This window comes from Seriola dumerili, unplaced genomic scaffold (genome assembly GCF_002260705.1).
Source record: "Seriola dumerili isolate Sdu_G_001 unplaced genomic scaffold, Sdu_1.0 BDQW01000138.1, whole genome shotgun sequence".
Lineage (NCBI taxonomy): Eukaryota > Metazoa > Chordata > Actinopteri > Carangiformes > Carangidae > Seriola > Seriola dumerili.
The window spans coordinates 7148143-7170865 of record NW_019174393.1 but is presented as its reverse complement, the minus strand read 5'-3'; the positions used below and the strand labels follow the sequence as shown (position 1 = coordinate 7170865).

At 38.9% G+C, this 22723-nt stretch overlaps 2 protein-coding genes across 3 annotated transcripts; one reads left to right on the top strand and one right to left on the bottom strand.

The window, feature by feature from the left end:
• Nucleotides 1-1663: 1663 nt before the first annotated feature.
• On the bottom strand, nt 1664-16908 carry LOC111224637 (sodium- and chloride-dependent GABA transporter 2-like). The gene is made up of 16 exons (XM_022749193.1): nt 16848-16908; nt 16399-16602; nt 15623-15757; nt 15039-15179; nt 14717-14837; nt 13509-13562; nt 12649-12778; nt 11607-11741; nt 9587-9690; nt 9351-9475; nt 8465-8577; nt 8244-8381; nt 6869-6971; nt 4383-4483; nt 2932-3078; nt 1664-2784 (listed from the first exon to the last, which is right to left on the bottom strand). The coding sequence occupies exons 2-16, from the start codon at nt 16586-16588 to the stop codon at nt 2617-2619; spliced, it is 1905 nt and encodes a 634-aa protein (XP_022604914.1). The 5' UTR covers nt 16589-16602; nt 16848-16908; the 3' UTR covers nt 1664-2616.
• A 662-nt stretch (nt 16909-17570) lies between these two features.
• On the top strand, nt 17571-22621 carry LOC111224852 (poly [ADP-ribose] polymerase 11-like). Of its 2 annotated transcripts, XM_022749535.1 has the most exons (9): nt 17571-17845; nt 17997-18121; nt 18831-18951; nt 19172-19247; nt 19517-19589; nt 19974-20101; nt 20937-21088; nt 21186-21448; nt 21535-22621. In XM_022749535.1, exons 1-9 carry the CDS (start codon nt 17803-17805, stop codon nt 21733-21735), a joined length of 1182 nt encoding a protein of 393 aa, XP_022605256.1. In that variant the 5' UTR covers nt 17571-17802; the 3' UTR covers nt 21736-22621. The 2 variants fall into 2 exon arrangements, with proteins under 2 accessions (XP_022605256.1, XP_022605257.1); XM_022749536.1 differs by having other exon boundaries at nt 21186-21624.
• The last annotated feature ends 102 nt before the right edge of the window (nt 22622-22723 follow it).

The following is a 22723-nucleotide window of genomic DNA, read 5'->3' as shown; positions in this document are numbered from 1 at the left end:
TTTAACTTACTTGAACGCGGGCTTTAGATTGCAGATTTACACACTTCGTCGTCTTCCTCTCACATTTAACTTAATAGATGAAATGTCCCTCCAGTCTTGAGAAATATCTTCTCAGTTCCTTTACAGGCTCATTTTTCAAATATTCATTTATTCTCCAGCAGTGTTAGCATCACTCCTGCTCCTTTCACTTTCCACTTTCGTGAGACAGAATGAGGGAAGGTAATACAAAGGGAAAGTATCATTTAGGGGGATCCCAGCTCATTACGGAAGTGAACTAATGATTAACTCTGTGCAATATCCCAGCATGCTCAGATATGCCAGTTGATATTAAATCTTCGCCCAAAACACTGACTGTCGGTCCAACTGCAAATGTGTTCACCTGCTAAATCTGATCTTCAGTGACATTTGATCATTTTCTGTCATATTGTTGTTGCTTTTGAGAGGCCAAGTGATAGAGGCTATCAAGTTGCATTAAGGGAAATGTAGGCTCCGGTGTTTTAGGGACTACAAGTCAGGATTTCTCTGCTTCTGCCGTTACGATTTTGATCGCTCTTTCTCTAATCTGTCTTGTGCGAGTCCCCTAACTTTCAGTGTGATTCTACATTGTTGGAGAAGCCCTTTAATGTAGAGGCAGAAACAACTCTTAAGGTATTGTTGGGTAAAAGCATAAGTTAAAAATGACTGCGTCAAAACTGCCCATTGGTAGAAAACCATCTAACCGGGTTCTTTTGACCCAGTGCTGGTGTTATTTTGAATATTTCTGTTGGGTTATTAATCTTTAACTACAATTTGATATTATAGTCTACGCTAGCTGTTGTTATACTTACTAATGTGGTCGAAGCAACCCATTGGTTCTGGGTGGAGTAACTTAGTACTGTGTTTGTTTTAACCCTGTCATTTTAAGTGCAAAGAATGAACGAACCTAAAAAACCTACAGTATATTATTTATTTATGTCATATCATTACTGTTTCCATGATGACTGTTAACAGCCTACTGGGCTTATTTTGCTCATCTGTATTTGTGTGATATGTCAATTGTTGGTACCCGAGCCAGTGGTTAGGGTTTTCCATTACAGTAACTCTGGCTGTGGCTGGTTATGTAAAGGCTGATGGATACATCACTCTAATTATAAATACGGGACATGTTGCACCCCTTGTTAAACCTATAGTTCTTTACCCTCGGGAAACCTGCAGCTTCTAATATAAGCACAGAGCCATCAATATACAAAATGGGGTCGTGACCTTACATATTCCTGCCACTATTCTCCAGCACTTGTGGAACATTAAACTGCCAGCAGCTTCTTAATGTTGGTTTTTATTTTCTCATTAAGATTAAAACATACACCAGTGTTAATTTCCTTTCGCACTTTGACCCACCTGATCCTGCGGCGGGCTTTTTGGCTTTTAAGGCCATATGTGTTCAGTGCTGAGGGTCATTCTGTGTTGTTGAGGGAAAGGTGGAGGGAGTTGGGGGTGAAGGGAGCTGGGAGGCTACTGGGTGGAATTGCCTGTTAATTGAATGCCGGTTTGGATTACACAGATGACTGAGCTTGACATTACAATGGAGCAAGTTCATGTTCACCAACCACATGTATCCTGTGACACCTTTTCATGTTTGTGTATGTATGCCTTTATTTAAAATTATTATTATTAGCATGTATGACAAAAAGAAAGCAGGAGACACACAGAGCTGTGGAATATTTTTGTTTTCCTGCTACAAAACAGGAAACAGGAGATCCATTCACTGAACTGACAAGCTGACCATCATGGACTTTTATTGAATGTTGATCCTCTCTGGTCAGAAATCAATATGGACAGAGTCAAAAGAGGCATATTGCAACAGCATATTTAGCATATTGATTCATAAAATTTATCATCATCCGTACATGGTATAGACACATAATGGATTGAAGATATTGGGCACATTCTGAAACAAAAAAGTGGTTGTATACAACAGAGATATATCATTCATAAACACGATATTTATCTCAGTAACAAAAGAAGCGAGCTAGCTTGTTCGATGTAACATCGCAGTAAAACAACATAATTCAGCAACCCATATTTACATTTGATGCTAACTGAGATTAACATTGTAGTTTTGGCTGCTTTGATTTGATGGCAAACAGCGACTACAATTTAGAATTGCAAGTAAAATATCGTAATAACCCAAATGTGCCAGATTTATGACCTTATAAGCATTTCAAAGGGAAACGCAATTGATTTCATACCTCAAAGTTGTTTAAAGGCTTTTGTGTCTCCAGAAGGAGCTGCGTAACATCTGATGTCAGTTTTAGTTCATCAATTTTTCCATTGAAACTGTTAAACGATGTTAAAGGGGTGTTAAACCAGAGGAGTACTCTTTAAAGTACTTATGAAGGATTATAGATGTATAGGCGTATGTGCATTATATTGGATTTTTTTTCTTTATTATTCATTATAAACAATAGTAAGGTAAAGACTAATGTACTAACAACAACAACAAAAAAGTTCCTGATTCATCAATTTTGTAAACATTTGTAAAATTAAAATGTGTCTTTGATGTCACCGATTTGGAAAATTTTGATGCCATCATGCACCATACTTTGCTGCAGGTCTATAAAGTGTTAAAAGTAACCATCACACCCTACAGCGTTCCGCCATCATCAGTTTCTCGTCTCTTTCCTCCACACTCCTGATTGGCGGCCCTTGTGCCTTGTAAATGACGTATTTACACAGTGTCAGCACTGGCTTGTGTGGCTGAGCCTGACGCAGGTCGCTGGATGGTGTAGTCATGTTTTGGGGATTCTGATTGGTTAGAGGAAAATACATTGTAAACGTAGCCACATACACATCACAGTATAATAATACGAGCTGAGAGAAAAGGTGAAATTTAGCTTTATCTTATTAAATTATATTTGAAACTGACCAAATATAAGTTTTGAATTCACTCACCCTCCACAGTGCTACCAAAATGAATGCTGGGATGCATATCAGTGGAGCGGCAATTAGTACACTGCACAATGTGGTGGCCGAGGTGCTGGGTACATAATCATACAGGTAAAAAGTGTCTGGGTATGCCAGGTGATACAGCACTGTGAGCTAGGGGACAAGAAATGGTACAGTTAGAGAAAAAAAGAGGAATGAAAGCTGACAGTGAGAAAAAACACTCAAATAGTAGATAAAAAGAATTGACTGACTGAAATGACAAATGTACAATTGACTGGATTTTGTACTATATTTATGTATTTTTGGCCACTTTGGGGTAATGAAACAACCTTAAAACACAACACTGATTTCAAATTAAACAGTTGATATGCACATACATATGCATATGGCAAAAGTGTTAGCAAACAGTTGCCTATTTAGACGTCCAGAAGACACAGAACAACACTGGGAATTATTTCTGGGAGTTGTGTTTCTGGCCAGTTGGCAAGTTCATTCGGTTTATTCCCTCTTAATTTAGCTTTGTTTTGGTTTTTGGTAACTGCCATTTGTTGGTGGGCACTGTGGGTTTATTAGGGTTTTAATAGGTTTTTTTTGGGGTGGTCAGGGTGGATGGAGGAATATCACACAGGAGAGCAGTGATCGATTCCCATGTGAAAGTAGCAATTTATGTTGTTTCTTTTATCCATGAGCTATTGACAAACCATGTTGTTATTGCTGTAACCATGACAACAAAGATTGTCTAATGTTAAGGAAGTACTTTTTTTTAACCCAAACCACAAATTTGTCCTAACCCTAACCAAGTAGTTTTTGTGCCTAAACCTAACCAAGCCATGAGTATGTTTATTATTGTAACCATGACAACGAAGGTTTGGTATGCTGTTGAAGGTATGCTGCTGACGGTAGTCTGCGTGTTTATTATTGTACCCATGACAACCAAGGTCCGCAGCCCCTGGTGCCGGAGGGGCACTATTTTAGGAGACTCTTTGGGTTCTTATAGTGTATGTGGTCTCTGTACATACAAGAACACCAATATAGTCCTTTAACTGACACCTTGCAAGAATTAATGTGCCTACTGTACTTTTTGTTCCTGTACTGATCATGTCTGCAGTGAAGTACGTTTAAAAGAGATGAGTCCACATTTTCAGGTAAAGGCAGCTTCTCTCTTCTTCATTCCCATATGTGAGCTGAAGAATAATTACTGATATGGCAAAATGAAATATGTTAAAAACTCAGTAAAGATGAAAGGCCTGAGAGAGGGAAACGGAGAAGTAAAGATAAGTGGCGATGAAGGGCAGCAAAAGATCTGTGCTCAGACGTAATATGAAGAAAATAATGAATACAAATGAAAACATGAGAGGAAATAGGTATTAAAGCAGAGAGCCAGCGTGAAAGCAAGAAAGAGACACAAGGTGAGAAGAATCAAGTGAGAGAGATGCGACCCAGGTGTGAGGACTCACCCCGCAGATGAGCGGCGTGACGAACATCCAGCAGTACTTCAGCACAGGGAATGGCTTGTACCCGATCATGTCCTCAATGTTGTCATAGAAACGGTCCGCACCTGCATGGAAGTTGTGGACAGGAGGTGCTGGTCAATAAAAGGGGTTGTTTTGTTCTTGCAGAGAATACAATCAAATGGCATTTATTTAACAGCTATAGTTACTTTTTAGATTAAGATTCCACATATAAATCTAATGTCAATCTAATGACCAGACCTACTGTCACATATGGTGCTGATTTATTGTTGGGAAACATGTCTATGTTATGTTCTTATACACAGTGGAGGATACCCAAGCTGTTAGTGAGGAGAAGGGGGAGAGGGGGAAGAACAACCTGCATATAAAACAAATAGGTAAAAGGTGTACAGGGAAATAAAACTCAAAACTTAGTCTCAGGAATACAAAAGGAAGACTGGTGAGGCACCAGATGTGGGCAGATGTGTGGAATGGGAGATGAAGATGACAAAGCTGTTCACCTTCACCTGCCAAAGAGAGGAGGAGAAGAAGAGAGGAACTGTAGAAAATACAATAAGGAAACTAATGTGAGATTGGTAAAGTGCATGGCCTGACTAACGGAACAACAGCCACAGCTTGCTCTCTGCAAATGTATAACAGCAAAGTAAGTTGCAGAACCTATTTAGGAAAGCAGCTCCATAAATGATACAGAAAATCGACTCTGAAAACTAACTACATGTTTGTGGAGGAGGTAAGTGAGTGGCCTCATTTAAATATGGGTGAGGACACATCCTCACACCTTACACAGACTCAGTTTGAAGAGGCAGAGAGGTTGAACGAATGGCTTAACAACTCAAAATGGGAGGAGGAAGCAGCTGCAGAAACTGATCATTATCTTACTCTGCATCACTTTGCAGTAGAAGATGTGTGGTTGGATTGTTACGTGGAAATGGAAATGTGCTTGTCGAGTCACAGAAACGAATTATGTACACATGGCCAGGATGTTTGTGAGAAAACGTCTAAGGAATATGTTTCTGCAAGTGACACATAGCGTCAGTTTCATTTAAGAAAATAATTTTTTTTGGGAAAAGTATCAATACTAATATGAGAACAGAGGAACTCGCCACCCACATGATGTAATTTAGCCAGTAATACTGCTGATAATGAAGGTGTATTTAATGGTGGAAGAAGACTCGTATATGGACATGAGGGATTAATATTTGTGGTATAGGTAATGGTTGACAGACAGACACATTTATGGTAAAGAAATGTCCAATGAAAAGGGCATTACATACTGACATATATATATAGAGTGAGAAAAGGACAGGAGTTGAACATCAAAAGAAAAAAAGAAAAAGAAAAAAAAAGAAAATGTAAGGTGGTTTGTGCTTTAATGGGACAGGAAAGGCCTGTTCCAGATCTTTGACTTACAGCTGAAGCTGCTGGTTTCAGGCCAGTAGGTGGAGCACTGAGCCTTCTGGTTTGAGATAAACTCTATAAACCAACTGCTCTCAGTTGAGAGAAAAGCCCTCAGTTGAAGCACTGAATGATTTGTGCTGGTAATACGCTGACAGTGTAACACCTAATTTCTTGTCTACTGAACTCTCCCGACTCTCCCGGGTTTTGTAACAAATACAGATATCAATACTGACAAAGGTCAACAGAAATCGAACAAAGAGAGTTTGTAATAACTGTACAATACCTTGCTTTATGATCAAATTACTGCAACCTTTGTAAACATTAATGCAATAGTTTGAAATTTTCTGAAATAGATTTTACTGACTTTTTTTTTTAACCTTTGAACAGAGCAAGGCTTGTTGTTACCCCTGTTTCTTGTCTTTTTGCTAAGCTAAGATGACTCTGCTGCTGTCTGGAGCCTTATGTTTATGTGTATGCTTTTAGTACTCAAAAAATATCAAAGGTTCACACAGAGCAAGGGCCCAATGTATTTCAAAATTGTTACATCTATAAATGAATGCAAGCTAAATATTCTCAAACATAAATTGAGACACAGTCCTGTCATCCTTTCAATCTCATCAAGCATCTCTTTTCATGTTGTTGGTGGAGCTGTTTTAATTTTACTCAGGATAAAAATAAATCGACTCTGGATTTCAAAGTTTTTTTTATCTGAAGCTTTTTTACAGATAAGATTACACAGATACAGATTAATTGATTATACTGATTAAAAAATGCTGCAGTAGGAATCACATAAAATGAGGAAAAACAATGAAGCTCATTTTGGCAGCTGCTGTGAATGTAGTGCACCACTGATGATGCTGATATTGTGAGGATAACAGACTACATAATTCATACACTAAAGGTTATCCAATATGACTGGCATCATACTAATTTAGAGCTGAATTAGTATACCTTATTGTAAGAGCAGTCTGTTATTTAGAAGAAACTCATTTTCAGAAACGTTTTAGAAAATATTGGAGGTTAGTAAATCACTTTAGTGTTGGTCGTGTAATGCACTAGCCATACATACTTACCATACACCCAGCCAATGACAATAGTCTCAACACAAACAATGATGAGGAGAGTGATATGACTGGCACCGTAGGCATCAATCAGATGGAAGAGGAGTATCCCTCCCTGAAACATGAGCAGAAATAAAACATGTGGAACAAAAGTCAGGTAGAAAGAGAGATGTAGCTGTCAGAAGTCCAGACAGGCTGTGCTTTTCTACCTTAATGTTTGATCAATAACCTTTACTTTTGGTTTCCCGCAGCCCAGGGCCTGAAAGCAGGGCACAACATTCTCGTATCTGAAATACCATGATATGAAATTAAATGTTTTTAATTAACAAGACAAATTATTTACGGGCAGGTTAGCGGGTCTGCAGGGGTTGTAGATACTTAGGCTTTGAGCTAAATGCTAACATCAGTATGCTAACATGCTCACAATGGCAATGCTAACAATCTGATATAATGCTTATTATGTTCACCATCTAAATTCAGTGTGTAAGCATCCTTTTTTAGCACTAAATACAAAGTATAGCTGTGGAATTTTAAAGGTAGGTACTACTATGCTAACATTTTAGCACCAAACACAAAGTATAGCTGAGGAGTTCCAAAGGTACTATCATGCTAACATTTTGGCACCACCAAGAGTTCTAAAGGTACTGGCATATATTACTACAGTATAGTTTTAAAGGTATTTGATAAAAAAACACAACAAAGTAAACTATTACACAAAATTCTGACCAGCTAATGGTGTCAATTGAGAAGTACAATTCATTCTGAACATGAATTTCTGTACCAAATTTTATGGTAATTCATCAAAAAATGTTGAAACATACCATCAAATTCACAAATGTCATTAAAATACATCATAGAAACCAACCACGAATCTGTAGTAAATTTGTGCCAACCCAAGACATATTTCACAGGATAAGTGAAAACTTTGACCTGCTAGTGGCACTAGAGGAAACATCAGTGGATCACCAGACAGATTTATCCTCTGGGAACCATGAATGTAAATACAAAATTTAATAGAAACCAAATAACCCTTTATTCCACTCTGTAGCAATAGTGGACTGACAGACAGACCAACACTGCCATTTGTAGACAGCAGGCTTCTGCTTTTTTGAGCAATCATTGCAGAATCTCTTTTAGTATAGATGAGTTACAGGAGTGATTTAAGTCAGGTTGTAGGAAAGTAGTTTGGCTGGAGTTGGGAAAACATAATTACATATATTATTTTCCATAATAATGTACAAATACATCTACCTGTTGTCACCTGACAGTTAAGTTGATTTTCACCACTGAAACAGCCAAGTGGTTATGTTTTTTACAATTGCATAACTTGATTTTATATTATCTACCTTCACAACAGCCTTTTTCTGTCTGTCTTCTTGCACTTTACCTCAGAGATGAACGGCAGCCCCAGCAGGAAGCAAATGATAGCAATGACCAGGACCAGTATCTCTCTGCCTTTAGGCCTTCTCAGGTAATGTGGGAACAGGTCTGTGATGGCTGTGGCCAGGCTCTCCACACACACAAACTGTGGGCACAGACTTGGATATATTTGTAACTAGAATATAATCCTGAGATGCTGTATACTGTATGATGTATTACCTACAGTACCTGAGTGTCTAGGCACAAGAGGATGACCATGATGAAGAAGAGCAAAGCCCAAAAAGATGAGCCGGGCAGCAATGACAAAACCCTAGGAATGGCTATGAAGATCAGATGAGGACCTGTAGAAAGCCCATGAATACATCTGTTAATATATTTTTCTGTTCATTAGTCTTGAAGTCAAGGGGTTCAAAGTCCTTTTAACACAGTGATTCCCGATTCACATTTTGGCATGTGATCCCTTAAATTGAAACTTCAAAGGCTTCAGGATGGGCATGATTTGTGAAGAATGGGGCTTAAAAGTGTTTTTATTTTTCTTATCTGGGTCTTTCATTTGAAGGAGAGACAGGAAGAGTTAAAACAATACAGCATTCCACAAGAAGAAATAATAAATGATAGGAAAGTCAGAAAGAAATAAACATAATTTTGTGTAGGATTATTTTTTTCTTATACCCTTAATGATTTGCTGACCTCTCAAAATTTCCTATGACTATTAATAATTAGTTTAATAACTTGCAACCTTTAACTGTATAGTACTTTCCCACAGCGATGCACTACAAGATGCTTTCCAAGTGTTAAAAGGAAACAACAAACTCAGGCAGAAAATTAGAACACAGAATAATAAAAAATAAATTAAATAAAACTAACAGCAATAAAACATGAAAAAGAAGGTTCTAGAAGGTCAACATAATTTATCATCATATCACTGGCAACAGTAACTGAAAAGTGAAATGCTTTCAGCTGTATCTAAACACAAGATGCCATCTTGTGGACATTGGTGGTTGTTGTCAACACTGCCAGCATTAAACTCACAGTGCATAAAAATTAATACAGCAACTGTTTTAGGACCTGAGCAAAAAAGTGCTGAGGGAGAACAAGTGGGGAGTTAACTCACCACTAGAAGCAACGTCTGCAATCGGTAAGCCAAGATCTTGAGCCATGAATCCCAGCACTGAGAACACAACGAAACCAGCAAAGATACCAGTACCAGTGTTCAGACAACATAGTGCCAGACAATCCCTGCAACAGAACAAGAAGGCAAGCCTGTACTGTCAAAGAGGACACAAATGAAAGACTGTATGTGTAATGATGAACCGAGAGAGCGACACGTCTGTGAGTAAGGACACTGACCTGTAGCAGTTGTTGTTGTATTTGTTGTAGCTTCCCAGAGCGGTCAGTACTCCCAGACCCAGAGCATAGGAAAAGAGTACCTCATTCCCTGCATCAACCCATACCTAGAGAGGGCCACATATGACAGTTTCAGGACCTTCATTGTTGAAATAACCTAAAGCATATTCTTTCCATCAACTCCTTTCCTAACAAAGCAACAGAAAAACTATTTGTCAGCTCGATACATACCTACATGATTTTTTTGTGTTTGTTGTGTCGTTGTGTTAACAACTATGTGAGTGTCCCCCATATGTGTGTTTGTATTTGTGCGCATTCAGGCCTGGGAGGGTGTTGGCGGGTTTGTTTACATGACTGTGTGTCTGCAGGCCATCGTCCTGACAACATCTGGTTAACATTAGAGGCGCCACAGCGCTGTGAGTTGGCAAGGCTCCAAAGCAATATACAGTCCCCTCCTCAGGCCCCCGCGATGGGTCTGACTGACACCCAGCCTCGGGTCAGAAATGGAAGCTTCAAGTTCGTGGCAAAGGGTTATCACTTCTGAAACTGGACAAAGAGGAAGCTGTTGTGTCCTTAGAAGCATGCATTCTATTTTGAAAGTCGTCTTGGAATGCTCTGCACACATATCATTCATGCACACTGACACACAGACAAAATAAGACACGTTAAATAGAGCCCAGAACTACGCCAGAACTCCATTATGATTTCCTGTCAGTTTGAACAAAGAACACAAACTTGCACGCTAAAGCAAGACTCATTAGAAACAGATCTGTTGTCAGTTTTTAAGAGCATCTGGCATTGCATAACTCTGCTCTGGCCCATAACTGCTTTCACCTGCTTTCGACATTACTCCAAAATATATTCTCACAGCTTTTCCCTTTGCGTTTATCCACGAGTATGGCGTAAGGTTCCCACTGTGTTTCATAGTTGTTTTGCAGAGGATACAAGACATCAGTGTCTGATAAGAGCAGCCACATTTTGTCTTCCAACTCTAACAGGCAAAAGTAATATGATCAGATGTTTCAATTGAGTGGCATGTTGCATCCAAATGAGATAGTAACAAAGGAATCCAGTTATCAGACGAAGACTGGAGAAGAAACAAATAAAGCAAATATCAAGGGGCTTCTTCTGATCTTTGTGCAACATCATCCCAGATAAACCTAGAATATTTTCATGTGGACACTTCTCACAGGAATATTCATACAAACATATGCATACATGCAAATATACATGCCAACATGGGAAGAGGAAGTGACTCCGCTCCACCCATAGACAAATGTTGAGGCTTAACCCCTCAGTGATAACATTTGACTCCTGAAGCTAAGAGTCTTGCTGTGAACTGTCAAGAGGAAGAAAGACAGACAAAAGCAGATAGAGGAGGATGTGGGGAGAGGAGTGAGGTGGGGTCCATCCATTTTTGTTCCCCTTTTTTAAGTCATTGCTGGACAGATGCTGTCGTTGTGCAAAAGCATTCCAACCAGAATCCATTGATTGATTGAAAGATCTATTGTAAGAACGTAATGCAGTGTGTTGTTTTTTTATGTAACTAAAAATCAATAGTTTGCAAAAGTCAGCTAAAAGCTAATTATATTGGCTTTTTTGAGTATACCCTCAAAATGTGTTAGAAATTCCCCATCGGAGAGCACAGTCAACATTTTTTTGGACAAACTTCTGAAAACGGATCTTAGTTTGCTTTTCTTGTTAAGTCTCTGTCTTGTGATCGGAAACAAGAGTCAGCGCAAAGAAAAATGGGGGGTGGTGGGGTAACTGGACACTGAATTCATCCTGTTAGAAAACAGAGGAATCTAACAGAGAGAGAAGTGTTAAGGAATAAATAGAGAGAGGATGTTCTTGTTGGTTGTGAGGCTAACACTCTGAGTTGCAACGAAAGAGCACTGACTATTGATTTGAGAGTCACATACTGAATTTCAGATGGCAGCACAGTGGCCGCACGGTGCATTGTGTATGTAAAGCAAAGAAAACATTGTCACAAAAACACTTAATTATGACTTTAAGTTCTTACTGTAGGCACAGCAAGTTTTTCGCAGTCAGGGTAGAGGTAATAAAACAGGCCATCTGCAGCGCCTGGAAGTGTTATTCCACGGAAGAAAAGGATGACCAGTAACAGGTAAGGGAATGTAGCTGTGAAGTACACCACCTACAAACCCCAAAATGCAACAGGTTATGGTTTCATATGTATTTACAGCACATGTCTTTTGTTATAGATACTATACATACTCTCTTTTTCTGCATCAATTAAATTCGTCCCCTTGGTGCTTTAGAAAATGTAAACACAACATTGGTATATTATCACCCTAGAAAGTTGTCATGACTTACATATTTACAAACAGTTGCCAATGACATATCAAGCAAATAAGAGCAACATAATTGTTCAGGGTTCTGGTCACTTGGTGAGTGTAAGTCCAATATTCACTCTCTTTTAGCTTTGGTCTCCGCCAACTCCTGAGGGAGATATCTGTCTTTTAGCTTCTAAACACTAACATCGCAAACTTTGTCTGTCTGCCTTTTGGTGCTGGGCAAGTAGCGTACTGTGGGTTTATCCGACTTAATTTCAAAAACGTGTGCATGCTGCAGTTTGAAACACAGTGAAGTTATGGGCTGTAAAACCAAAACAATTGGCTGAAAGATGCTAAAACAGTATGTAGAGATGAGGAGGAGAATCAGATGATAATTCTCTGTGGGTTTATCACTACAAAAGACCCCTTTCACATAATACAGTCATTTCATCGATTGTATTAAAAGTGTATTAAAAATGATTAACGCAAGAATCATTTACTATGAATCTTTAGTATGGGAATCCCAGAAAGCAAATACATCGAATGGCTATTGCTGCATAAATAAATATAATCAAAAATAAGTAGTTTGATACAGCAAAAATAAGGATAACTTTGAGTGCACCAAATTCTCACTTTGTTACATCTATACCACTAAAAAAGAAGTGAATACAGATACAAAGAGGGGGAGATGAGCTAAAGACAGCTGACATAACAACTATAAATGAAGGGACTGCAACCTAGTTTCCTGTATCCAAACGGAGTACTCGCCTTTCCTGTGGATTTGATTCCCTTCCAGATGCAGAAGTAACATATAACCCAGGCAAGCAGGAGACACAGAGCCAGGTCCCAGTGTACCTTACCCAGGGACATGTCCTCTGACATTCTTAACACACGGTTACTGTGAGAAAGAGATCAGACCCGTTAACACACATATACAAACACAAGCTCTGCAAATAACAAGCAGAATGATGGATGTACAGATGTGCAATGTTCAATGTGTCTTGACTCTGTTACAAGTGTATATGTATATATATATATATATATATATATATATATATATATATACGTATACAGCAAAAATGCCCAAACATCTGCATCTCGAATACAGTTGACTTTGGATGACGTCAGTTCACATTATAAAAGCTGCGAGGAAGAGAGCTCACATTGTTCTCATGATGCAGCACAGATGTATATACAGAGTGATTTGCCAATATCTCCTCTCACACCAAATCAGGAGATTATCATGTGAAGCGAAGCAGTCATTTCGAAATGGCTAAAAAAAAGGGGAGGCAAACAACTTTCTATCAAAGTTGGAAGTTGAATATGGTGGTGTGAGCGGTCTTTCGTGGCCTCTAAGGAATGTAACTAGCTTGTTTTCCCTGCTGTGTGTGGGTGGCCCCAGTTCACCTTTTGTTGATTAACTATTAGCATCATGCTCACTAGGCACCCCAAGAGTAAAGATGTCGACTTGGTATCTGGGAAGCATTAAGAGCTATTGCTGAGGAATGTTCCACCCAAAGATAATCTCACTGGGGACGATGATATTACTGTCAAAGTTTTATTTTATTTATACATTTTTTTTTATGTTTAAAGATGATAACTGCAAGTGAAGCGGGTGTGTTTCTTACAGCCAAAACTCCTGTTCCGGATTCTTCATTATCATGAATGGATCCGTCATATTCCTGGAAAAATGACAGGCAGGTAAGTAAAGTGAGTTGAAATCATAATAATTTTAAATACTTCTTAACCATTTTTTTTTTTATTATTGATAGGCTTAAACTATTATCAGTCAAGTTCTTTCCAATGCAGTCTTTCTAAACAGTCAGACAATATAATCAATATTGTTTTAAGGGATGTTAAATCTGCAGTGCGGAACTTTTGATTCCCCCATGTGGCAGTGAAAGTAGTTACACAAAAACTGTCAAGAGCATGCTTAAGACGTACAAGTTGATCGCCTTCTTTTTTAGACTGTAATCCTTCCTCTGAACGCTGAGTTTCTTTCTTATGTGGAGCACCAGAAATTTTTCTTGGATGCTTCCTAGGTTTTTCAGCCATACTCCTAGTTGCTGTAGCCAACTCCATCTCTGTCACTACGGATGATATTAATATTTGGCAGGTGTTTTTTATGTCTGTGGACAAATTTTGTCAGTATGATAGCATCACAACTGTGTAAGATACAGTCACGAAACTTTACACTGAGGTCTTTACTGAGATCAAAATGAAGGCCGAGTTCGAAGAGTTCAGGTGTGGTCTGAGTACTAAGTCAAGAACATCAATATGTTGTCTCGGCAGGAGTGATCGCAAGGCGAGATGGTCCTTTGGTTTCTTTACATATTATACAAAATGAATGACTTGTTAATAATAAGATTCAGAGTTGCTGGTTTGGGTATTCTATTCTATTATATTAGACAAAGAAAGGCTAGCTGTTTCCCCCTGTTTCCAGTCTTTATGCTAAGCTAAGCTGACCGGCCTCTGGCTGTAGCTTCATACTTATGTATGAGAATTGGTATCAGTTTTCTCACTTAACTCTTGCTTGACGCCCTACTTTTATTACTGGGTGTACTTTTCACCCCTCAACTGTCCCATGGCAGCAATTAATAGTGTTTGTTTTTATTACAGAAACAGATGTAAGACTCTCCACCTCGGAACACATAAAAGCATGGGTGTGTCCTGAAGATGCTAAATCTATGGAAGCCAAGACTAATCACATATTTCTTATTATTCTTTTTATGTATCACATCATCATGATGAATCCCTGCTATGAATTCAGTATGTGTGACAAAATTATACACTGATAGTTCACCAGGCACAGCTCAATAATGAAGATGCAACTTACTCATAACCGCTGTTAAACTGAAAGTCGCTGGGTGAGGTGATGTTGTATAGAAATGACCAGTTGAAGTCAGGGCGAAACAAATCAGGGTTGGCAAAGATGCCAGCATGAGTGTGACATGAATCTACACGGTTGAGGAAAGAGAGATAAAGATGAGATTGATGGTGCACACTTCACAATGCTAAAATGTGTGGGAGGATTCACTTGTGTTTCTTCTGAAGCAAGATTTATAGTGTGTGTGTGTGTGTGTGTGTGTGTGTGTGTGTGTGTGTGTGTGTGTGTGTGTTCAATTCCATACTGCTAATAAAATACAGATGTGCCTTACTAGAGTTCCAAGAGTTGTCGCATGTGGACCAGGGCAGAGGACTTCGAAAGGAGTTAATCAGGTAGAAGATAGCCCAGGCCAATATCACAATAAAGTAGATGTTTATATAGGTCACAGTCACTTGGGACGCAATGCCTACCCCTGCAGGACAAAGTGAGTTTTCACATAGTTAGTGAAAGTTTCTCGCTGCTGTCTTCTTCTGTGTTATGCAACAGTGGCACCTCCCCTGTATTGGCTTGGTTCCCAGTCTCCAGCACTGTTTGTATACGTGTTATAGATGTTCTTATAGATCACTTTGATTTAACATTACAAGCATTTCATGTGAACAATGAACCACCAGAACTGCCCACAATCTACACAATGTTCCCTTTCACTTAGCGTTTATCTTAATGTATCCTCTGGCCTGTTTTTAGATTTAATCTCCTACTATTTTCACATGATTTAAGAATGTGCATGACTGCAAATGCCCATATATGTTTCAAATAACAATGAAGAAAATACAATGAAAAACAGGTATTCCCTGCATGCCGAACGACTAATTATTGCATACTACTACAAAAATCTGTCATGAGCCTTGTTTTTACCCTCAAACATGGGGCATATCTTCCTCCAGGCAGTGACCCCGCCCTCACTAGTGTACTGGCCCAATGCCGTCTCCAGGAAGAACACAGGGATGCCACAGAAGAAGAGTAATGTAAAGTATGGGATAAAGAAAACACCTGAAAAGAGACACAGATGAAGAAGTCTCTCATGTATGCGGTGTGAGGCAGGGGTTCTGCAAATACTGGCATGCAACAAATCCCCTACATATTAAAAGATACTGAGGAAATTGATTATGTAACTAGCTGCAAGTGGAATATCTAAGATCAATCTGTATAGAATGGAGTTGTAGTGAAATTACACCATGCCTACTTGTACTGTGTAAGATAGGACCCCATATACATAATTATTATGTATAATGTCAAACTTAAAGTTATCTTTTGGGGACTGGAATCTTTACAGAAGAATCAAGCTAAGATTTGATATTATTAAAAGTTTGACTATGATGACAACAATGGAAATCCAGTTAGCCATTAAGATGATGAACAATAAAATTGCCTGTTAACTGTGTTTTCATGTAACAGACTTTTAAGACTTTTGGTGCCCTTTGTCTTTAACCTCCCATGATCTAACAGTTTTCCATGTCTTATTTTGTTGCACATGCAAACATGCATATACATGTTGTGTAGTGACATGCAAAGCACATGAGCAGGCACACCCGTAGTTCCAGGATGCAAAACTATTACTCAACCTCAGCAGCCATTTATTTAATGTCTCAGCCATCAAAAGCTCCCGCACATGTCCAAAACATGTTCCTCACCTCCTCCATTCTTGTAGCACAGATAGGGAAACCTGACAACGTTTCCAAGTCCAATGATTTGCCCAGCCATGCACAATATGAATTCCGTCTTGTTGGCCCATTTCTCCCTTGGCTGAACCCCTTCATCAGGAGCCCCTTTGTCTGGCCCAGTGTTCCTAACAGGATCTCCTCTGGCAGTTTCCTCAGCCATGGTCTCTCAGTCTTCTGCATGAACATATAATAAACACTTGAGTGAAACATAAACCATGTTTGCTCCAGCTGTATGCAGATATGGAACAGAAGTCTTTACAATTTTATTGATAATTCTCATATTTATCTTAGTAGCTCCCACAACAGTAGCCTTTTTACAGTCTCTTACCCTGGTTAAAGAAAATAAATGCAAAACATATTCTAATGAGCCAATTAAAATTGTCTAGCCTTTAAAAAAGATTTGAATGCATGTAACTCACCCGTAGGTTTAGGGTGGGTGCCGACCACAAAGTCCTTGACTGAACGAAGTTTGAAGAAAAGACAAATTGTGAAGTGGGGAGTGGCCTGAAGGATGTCTGCCACACAGCCGTTTCCCCATGCACAGGAGCGCGTGCAAAGGTTTGGTGGAAGAAGTCTGCAGATGGTTAAGCAAAAGAAATTACAACATCACAATGTAAAAACAATTCAATAAAACATAAAATAGCTGAGAAGTGAAAATTGTGCACCCCCCCCCCAAAGAAAAACAAAACAAAAAAAAACAAAAAAAAAAACATCTACATCATGTGTTACACATGATTTTCACCACTCCCCAACAGTTTTTCTTTCTCTATCTCTCTCATATTAATCCCTATAATTCCAAAAACCTGTTTGAGTTGCAAGATGGAACATGTTAAATTATCATTATCATTAGGTTTTTCTATGTCCCAGTTACTTTTCTTTAATTCTAGGTATAGGCATTGCATATCATGCATCTTCTTCTCTACCAATAACCTTTTATATCACAACTACTGTACCTGTGTACGACTTAATTTTGCCTACTTCATTATAGCAGTGATTTTATGGATCGTTTCTATACCTGACAGAACAAACTGAGGGTAGTAAAGCTCGGCGTCAAAGGGAGGAGTTACATCATATTGACGCATTAACGTACAGTGCGTGACGAACCAGGAAATAAAAGTAAACAACGCACAGGAAGACGAAAATGTTATGCAGCGTTAGTCATCTATTCTCGTGCCGACTTTGCGATTTTTCTGGTGCTTTATTAATAATGCATGAAGGATTTATTTCCCAATAAGGACAGGGAGCCAATTAGAGACAGGCTGAAAACTGGTAAGACACCCGTAGAGTTGAGAGGAGTCGGGTGCGGCAGCCGCTAATGATAGCTAGCTCGATATGGCAAGTTCCTGTATTATTTGAATTTGTTAACAGGATGAAATGCCCTCACGACCATGGCTTAAAAACATCTCCTTGACGTTAGGTTTGTCCGACGAATAAAACATCATCTTGCCCCAACGCACCCACCCCCCTCACCCTCCCCACACCCCACACCCCCCTCCCCATACCTTCCTTTAATTTTTTAGCTGCGATTTGCCTAAGTGTGTTCGCGTGTTTTCACTTATTAATTGCAGATTTAGCTATGTTAGCCATCAGATCGTCAGAGGAGGAGTCCACTGAGATTGAGGAGATGGACACCTCAGAGCCCAACTGGTGCTGGTTCTACTTGGCTGAGTGTGGAGTGTGGCATATGTTTGAGGTAGTTCACGGGACATGACAATACACTTTCTAACAGTCTTTACACTGTGTATTCCCCGCCTATTGCCCCTCCCTCGGTGATCCTTTCTCCCATTACCACTGCGTACAGTTAAACATCAGCAGAGCTGCAATTTAAGAAAAAATGCCAAACATTTGATGGCTGTCTCTGCTTTTTTTGGTGTGACTTCATTTAAATTTTAATAATTGTTTGGTTTTGAACTGTTGGTCGGATAAAACATTTGAAGATGTCACCATGTACTCTAGGATGTAGTGATGGGCATTTTTTTCTCCAATTTTCAGATATTTTATCAACCATATAATTAATTGTGAGAATAATTGAAAGATTCATTGATAATGAAAATAATCATTAGTTGCCTAAACATTAGACTAGGTCTGCAATTAACAATTATTTGCATTAATTATACATAATTTAATAGATTGTTTTTAGAATGTTAGATAATAAAACTGGTTTCCTTAAGTATAAGATGACATCTTCAAATTGACCCAAATTGGAAGATAAGCAATTTACTATCACATAAAACAAAGAAACGTAGCAAACAATCATAACGGAGAAGCTGGAATGACTGAAGTGATGAACTTACGTCTAATTAGTTGCCACTTAATTTTGTCTCCATCCACTAACTGATTAATTGAATAATCATTTCCGTTCTCCAATAGACTCATTAATTTTTACTCAATTTCCCTGTCAGATTGATCCCAGTGCAGCCTGCTCTGTGACCAGTGCTCAGATTGAGCAGTGCTACAACAGAAACCAACGCGGCATTATGGAATTCTACACGGCAAAGTATACGTACAGACTGGACTTTTCAGGTATGATGATGAGAGAGCAACTTTTTGCATGACACTGCACAGTGCAAGTAGAACTAAAGCTATTTTATTTTAGAATATTCAGCCATAAAAATCTTGGGAGGAAAGTAGTAGTAGAATTTTGGTGAGGATAAGTTATATTGTATTAAAGTTAATCCTGTTTTAAAAATTGTATGTGAATATAAATTTCTGTAGGCCTTATCTGAATTAAATTCCTTGCCAGTTATGCGACAGATCAATGTCACAACTGGGAAGCAGCGGCCAATCAAACGCTCCCTCCACTCTGCGACTGGCTTCAGGTAAGATTTGGTGGTAAAAGTGAACATGCAGAGAACTTTTGCCTTGAGGAAAGCCCTAAATTCCCATCAGCTCTGCAGAGAGCTTCCCTGCTGCTGACCCTCAGTTTTGGTGAAAGAATAAAGAGGATTTCTCCATCAGATACACATACCATAGAATGTGGCTCTCTTTTTTTGCAAGCTTTTCCTAAGTGACACTTGTGCAATAACGTGACACAAATGTTCTCAGTCTTGTGTTGTTGTAACAATCTCTCTTTCACTTAATGTGTCAGGTTTATTTGTGATAATCTTGCCTTGCCTGTTCCTTGTCATTGGGAGAGAATCAATACAGATGAGCCCTATCAGGTGAGTAACATAACACAACACACAATGCTGTGACGTACACTAATTTGGTTCACATACCCGTTGTCGGAACTAGCGTTTACACATACCTTTTCATATATAAGTTTACACTAAATATTTCTATAATTACACAGTTCATGTACAGTATACTGCAACTGTATTAACATGTAAAGCTTTTCCAGTAAGTTCGCTGATCATGGGAACAAAATCTGACCATTGTGACTGGAACTAAAATAACATGAATGTTTCTATATTATATTTAAATTAACATAAAAAACATAGTCTCACTCTGCAGTTGTTTACTACTCCTACATTATTTATTTCAAATTTCCAACCAAGCTTTGGCAGTTTTTGATGTTTTACTCATGCGTGATTGTGATTTTGCAGCTCATCCAGCTTGGTAGAGACACATATGAGTTTAAAGAAGTAGCCAGACTGTATGAAAGGACAATGGACCATCCAATCAAATCCATCCAGAGGATTCAGAACCTGGACTTATGGGAGTTCTTCTGCAGGTAGCAAATTGTTGAACTATTGTGTGTGTACTGCATAGTGTCCAGAGGGCTCTTTTACTTTACTTACTTTATTTATTTATAGAGCGCATTTCATGCACAAGGCAGACACAATGCGCTTTACAGCATACAACAAAACAATAACAAACAATACAAATAGCACAGAGTAGACAAGCGCACACGCACACGCACACACATTCAATCAAACGCTGTTAAGAGGAGAAAAGTTTTTAACCTATTTTTAAAAAGATTGACTGACGGGGCAGTCTTTACTGCCTCAGGCAAACTGTTCCACCTGCGTGGGGCATAAACAGAAAATGCAGCCTCCCCTTCCTGAGTTTTGGTGCGGGGAATGACTAGTGTACTAGTGTTTGTGGACCTGAGGGTTCTTGCTGGTGTGTAGGTAATTAGCATGTCTGTTAGGTACTGAGGTGCAAGACCATTTAGTGCTTTATATTTTGGGTTAGCAGGGGATTCTGCTTTGATGCACTTGGTGATTGCAATCTGATTTGATTCTGATTTGCCGTCCATGAGACATTCTGAGAGAAATACAATGGTACTTTTCTCCAGCAGCTCCACAGTCAAAAGTCTCTCTTCCTTTAAAATAAATAAACAGCATCAAACCAAGGTCAGGGCATTCTTGTCTTTGCAGAAACATTTAATTGATTGTGCTGCAACATCTCAAACCACAAAGTGTGTCTTTGTCTATGAAAGTCAGTTATGCCGTAGTTTTGAGCACATCCCTCTAGTTCTTTGTCGCTTGAAAATGCACTCATCCAGCAACAAAGTGTTGATCAGTGCTCTGTGTTGTGTTGTCATTACTTGGTTCTCCCCTAAGGAAGAAAACACAGTTGCGAAAAGTCAAGCGCACATTGGATATTGAGGAACGAATGCTGTTTCATGGCACAGGACACAGCAACATACAAGCTATATGTACTTTTAACTTTGACTGGCGGCTGACAGGAAGCCATGGTGATGTCTATGGCAAAGGTAGATCCCTCTGTGTTGTGATGTAACATCATGAAACAATTCACTATATTTTTTTTTTGTTTGAGTCTAACATTGTCTTCACACTTCTCTCTTCCAGGGAGCTACTTTGCCCGGGATGCCAAATACTCCAGTAAGTTCTGTCACACCACAGGGAAGCACAACACAACCCTGCAAAGACATGGACTTGCCCCACCAATATTTGCTAGTGAGCCGCCGTATAAAACCATGTTCCTGGCCAGAGTGCTTGTTGGAGAATACACAGTGGGTCATCCTATGTACTGCAGACCACCCTCCAAGGATGCCAGCTTCACCAACTTTTACGACAGCTGTGTGGACGATATGGCCAACCCAAAGATTTATGTAATTTTTGACAGCAATCAGATTTACCCAGAGTATCTGATTGAGTTCTACTGACGCCTAACAAGAAGATATGTGCTTTTCTATAGAGGCTGGATCTCAAACATGGAAATATTTCGGATACAGAATCAGATGACGGGATGAAATTGAAAAGACATAACTGGAGCATGGGTCATCTAAAGTGCCTTTGGGGATATTGGATAATCGAGAAGACAATAAAGACTTTGTGCAGTTTGTATACTGTACAGTCTATTCTAAGACAGGACCTTGTGGCTGGAATGTTTCTGTGACGTAAAAAGTGTGAAAACACTGACCGAAGATGAATCTGTGTGGCAATTTTGTATTAAATGCAGAATCTGTGCTTGCTTGTTCAATATCTGTTGTTTAAACTAAGAGCGGCACTCGCAGCCTGTAGGTTATAGGTGATGTCCTGCCATCAGCCACAGCCCTTCCATTACATCCACAGTGCCACGCATGAGCTTATTTACAAGTCATGTAGACGGAATTCCAAATGACAAAAATCAAAAACACACAACATGTTCCCGCTCACTCATTTAGCACCGTGGTCTATTAGTGACATCAACATCTGTGTGTACCTAGTACAATGTATTATGTAGGCATGGATTTTTGTTTTTTGTTTTTATTCATAAAAACACTTCTACCTCTGATTTTTTTTAAACCATGCATCAGTGCACTTTTCCCCCTTTCCATGAAAGGTTTTGTGATTGTGTCACAATGACATAAACTTAAGTTTTAGCATTACATGTGGATTCATATCATCTGAGTGTGACGTCACCACCACCTGCTAACATCTTTCTATAAGGAATAAGCAGGAAATGTTTGCACCTTGTGTAAATGTATAAAAAAAGAATTAATGTAGCCAGCACATGTATAGTACTGTAATGAAAATAACCACACAATGTAATATTGCTTTGCTGTGTGCAGTTGTTGAGTTCATTGTATGATTGTGTTTGTGTGTTTTTGCGCAATCGAGTCTCTATAAGTTTACCACAAGGTATTGTAACAGTACAAGAATGGATCTTGAGAAACTCTTGCATTTCCTTATTGTAAATGCGGACAAGTGAAGAAAACAACCCAATGTCTTCAGTCATGACACTACAGCTGTGTGTGTGTTTGAGTGAGTAGGGGTGTGTGAAGCTATATGTATGTCTGTAATTTGCACATGTTTGAATTAATAAACTTTTAAACATAAGCATCATCATTTTTTTCTTGTAGAACATCTTTCAGAGAAGTTTGTTAACAATTGCCTTGCAGGTA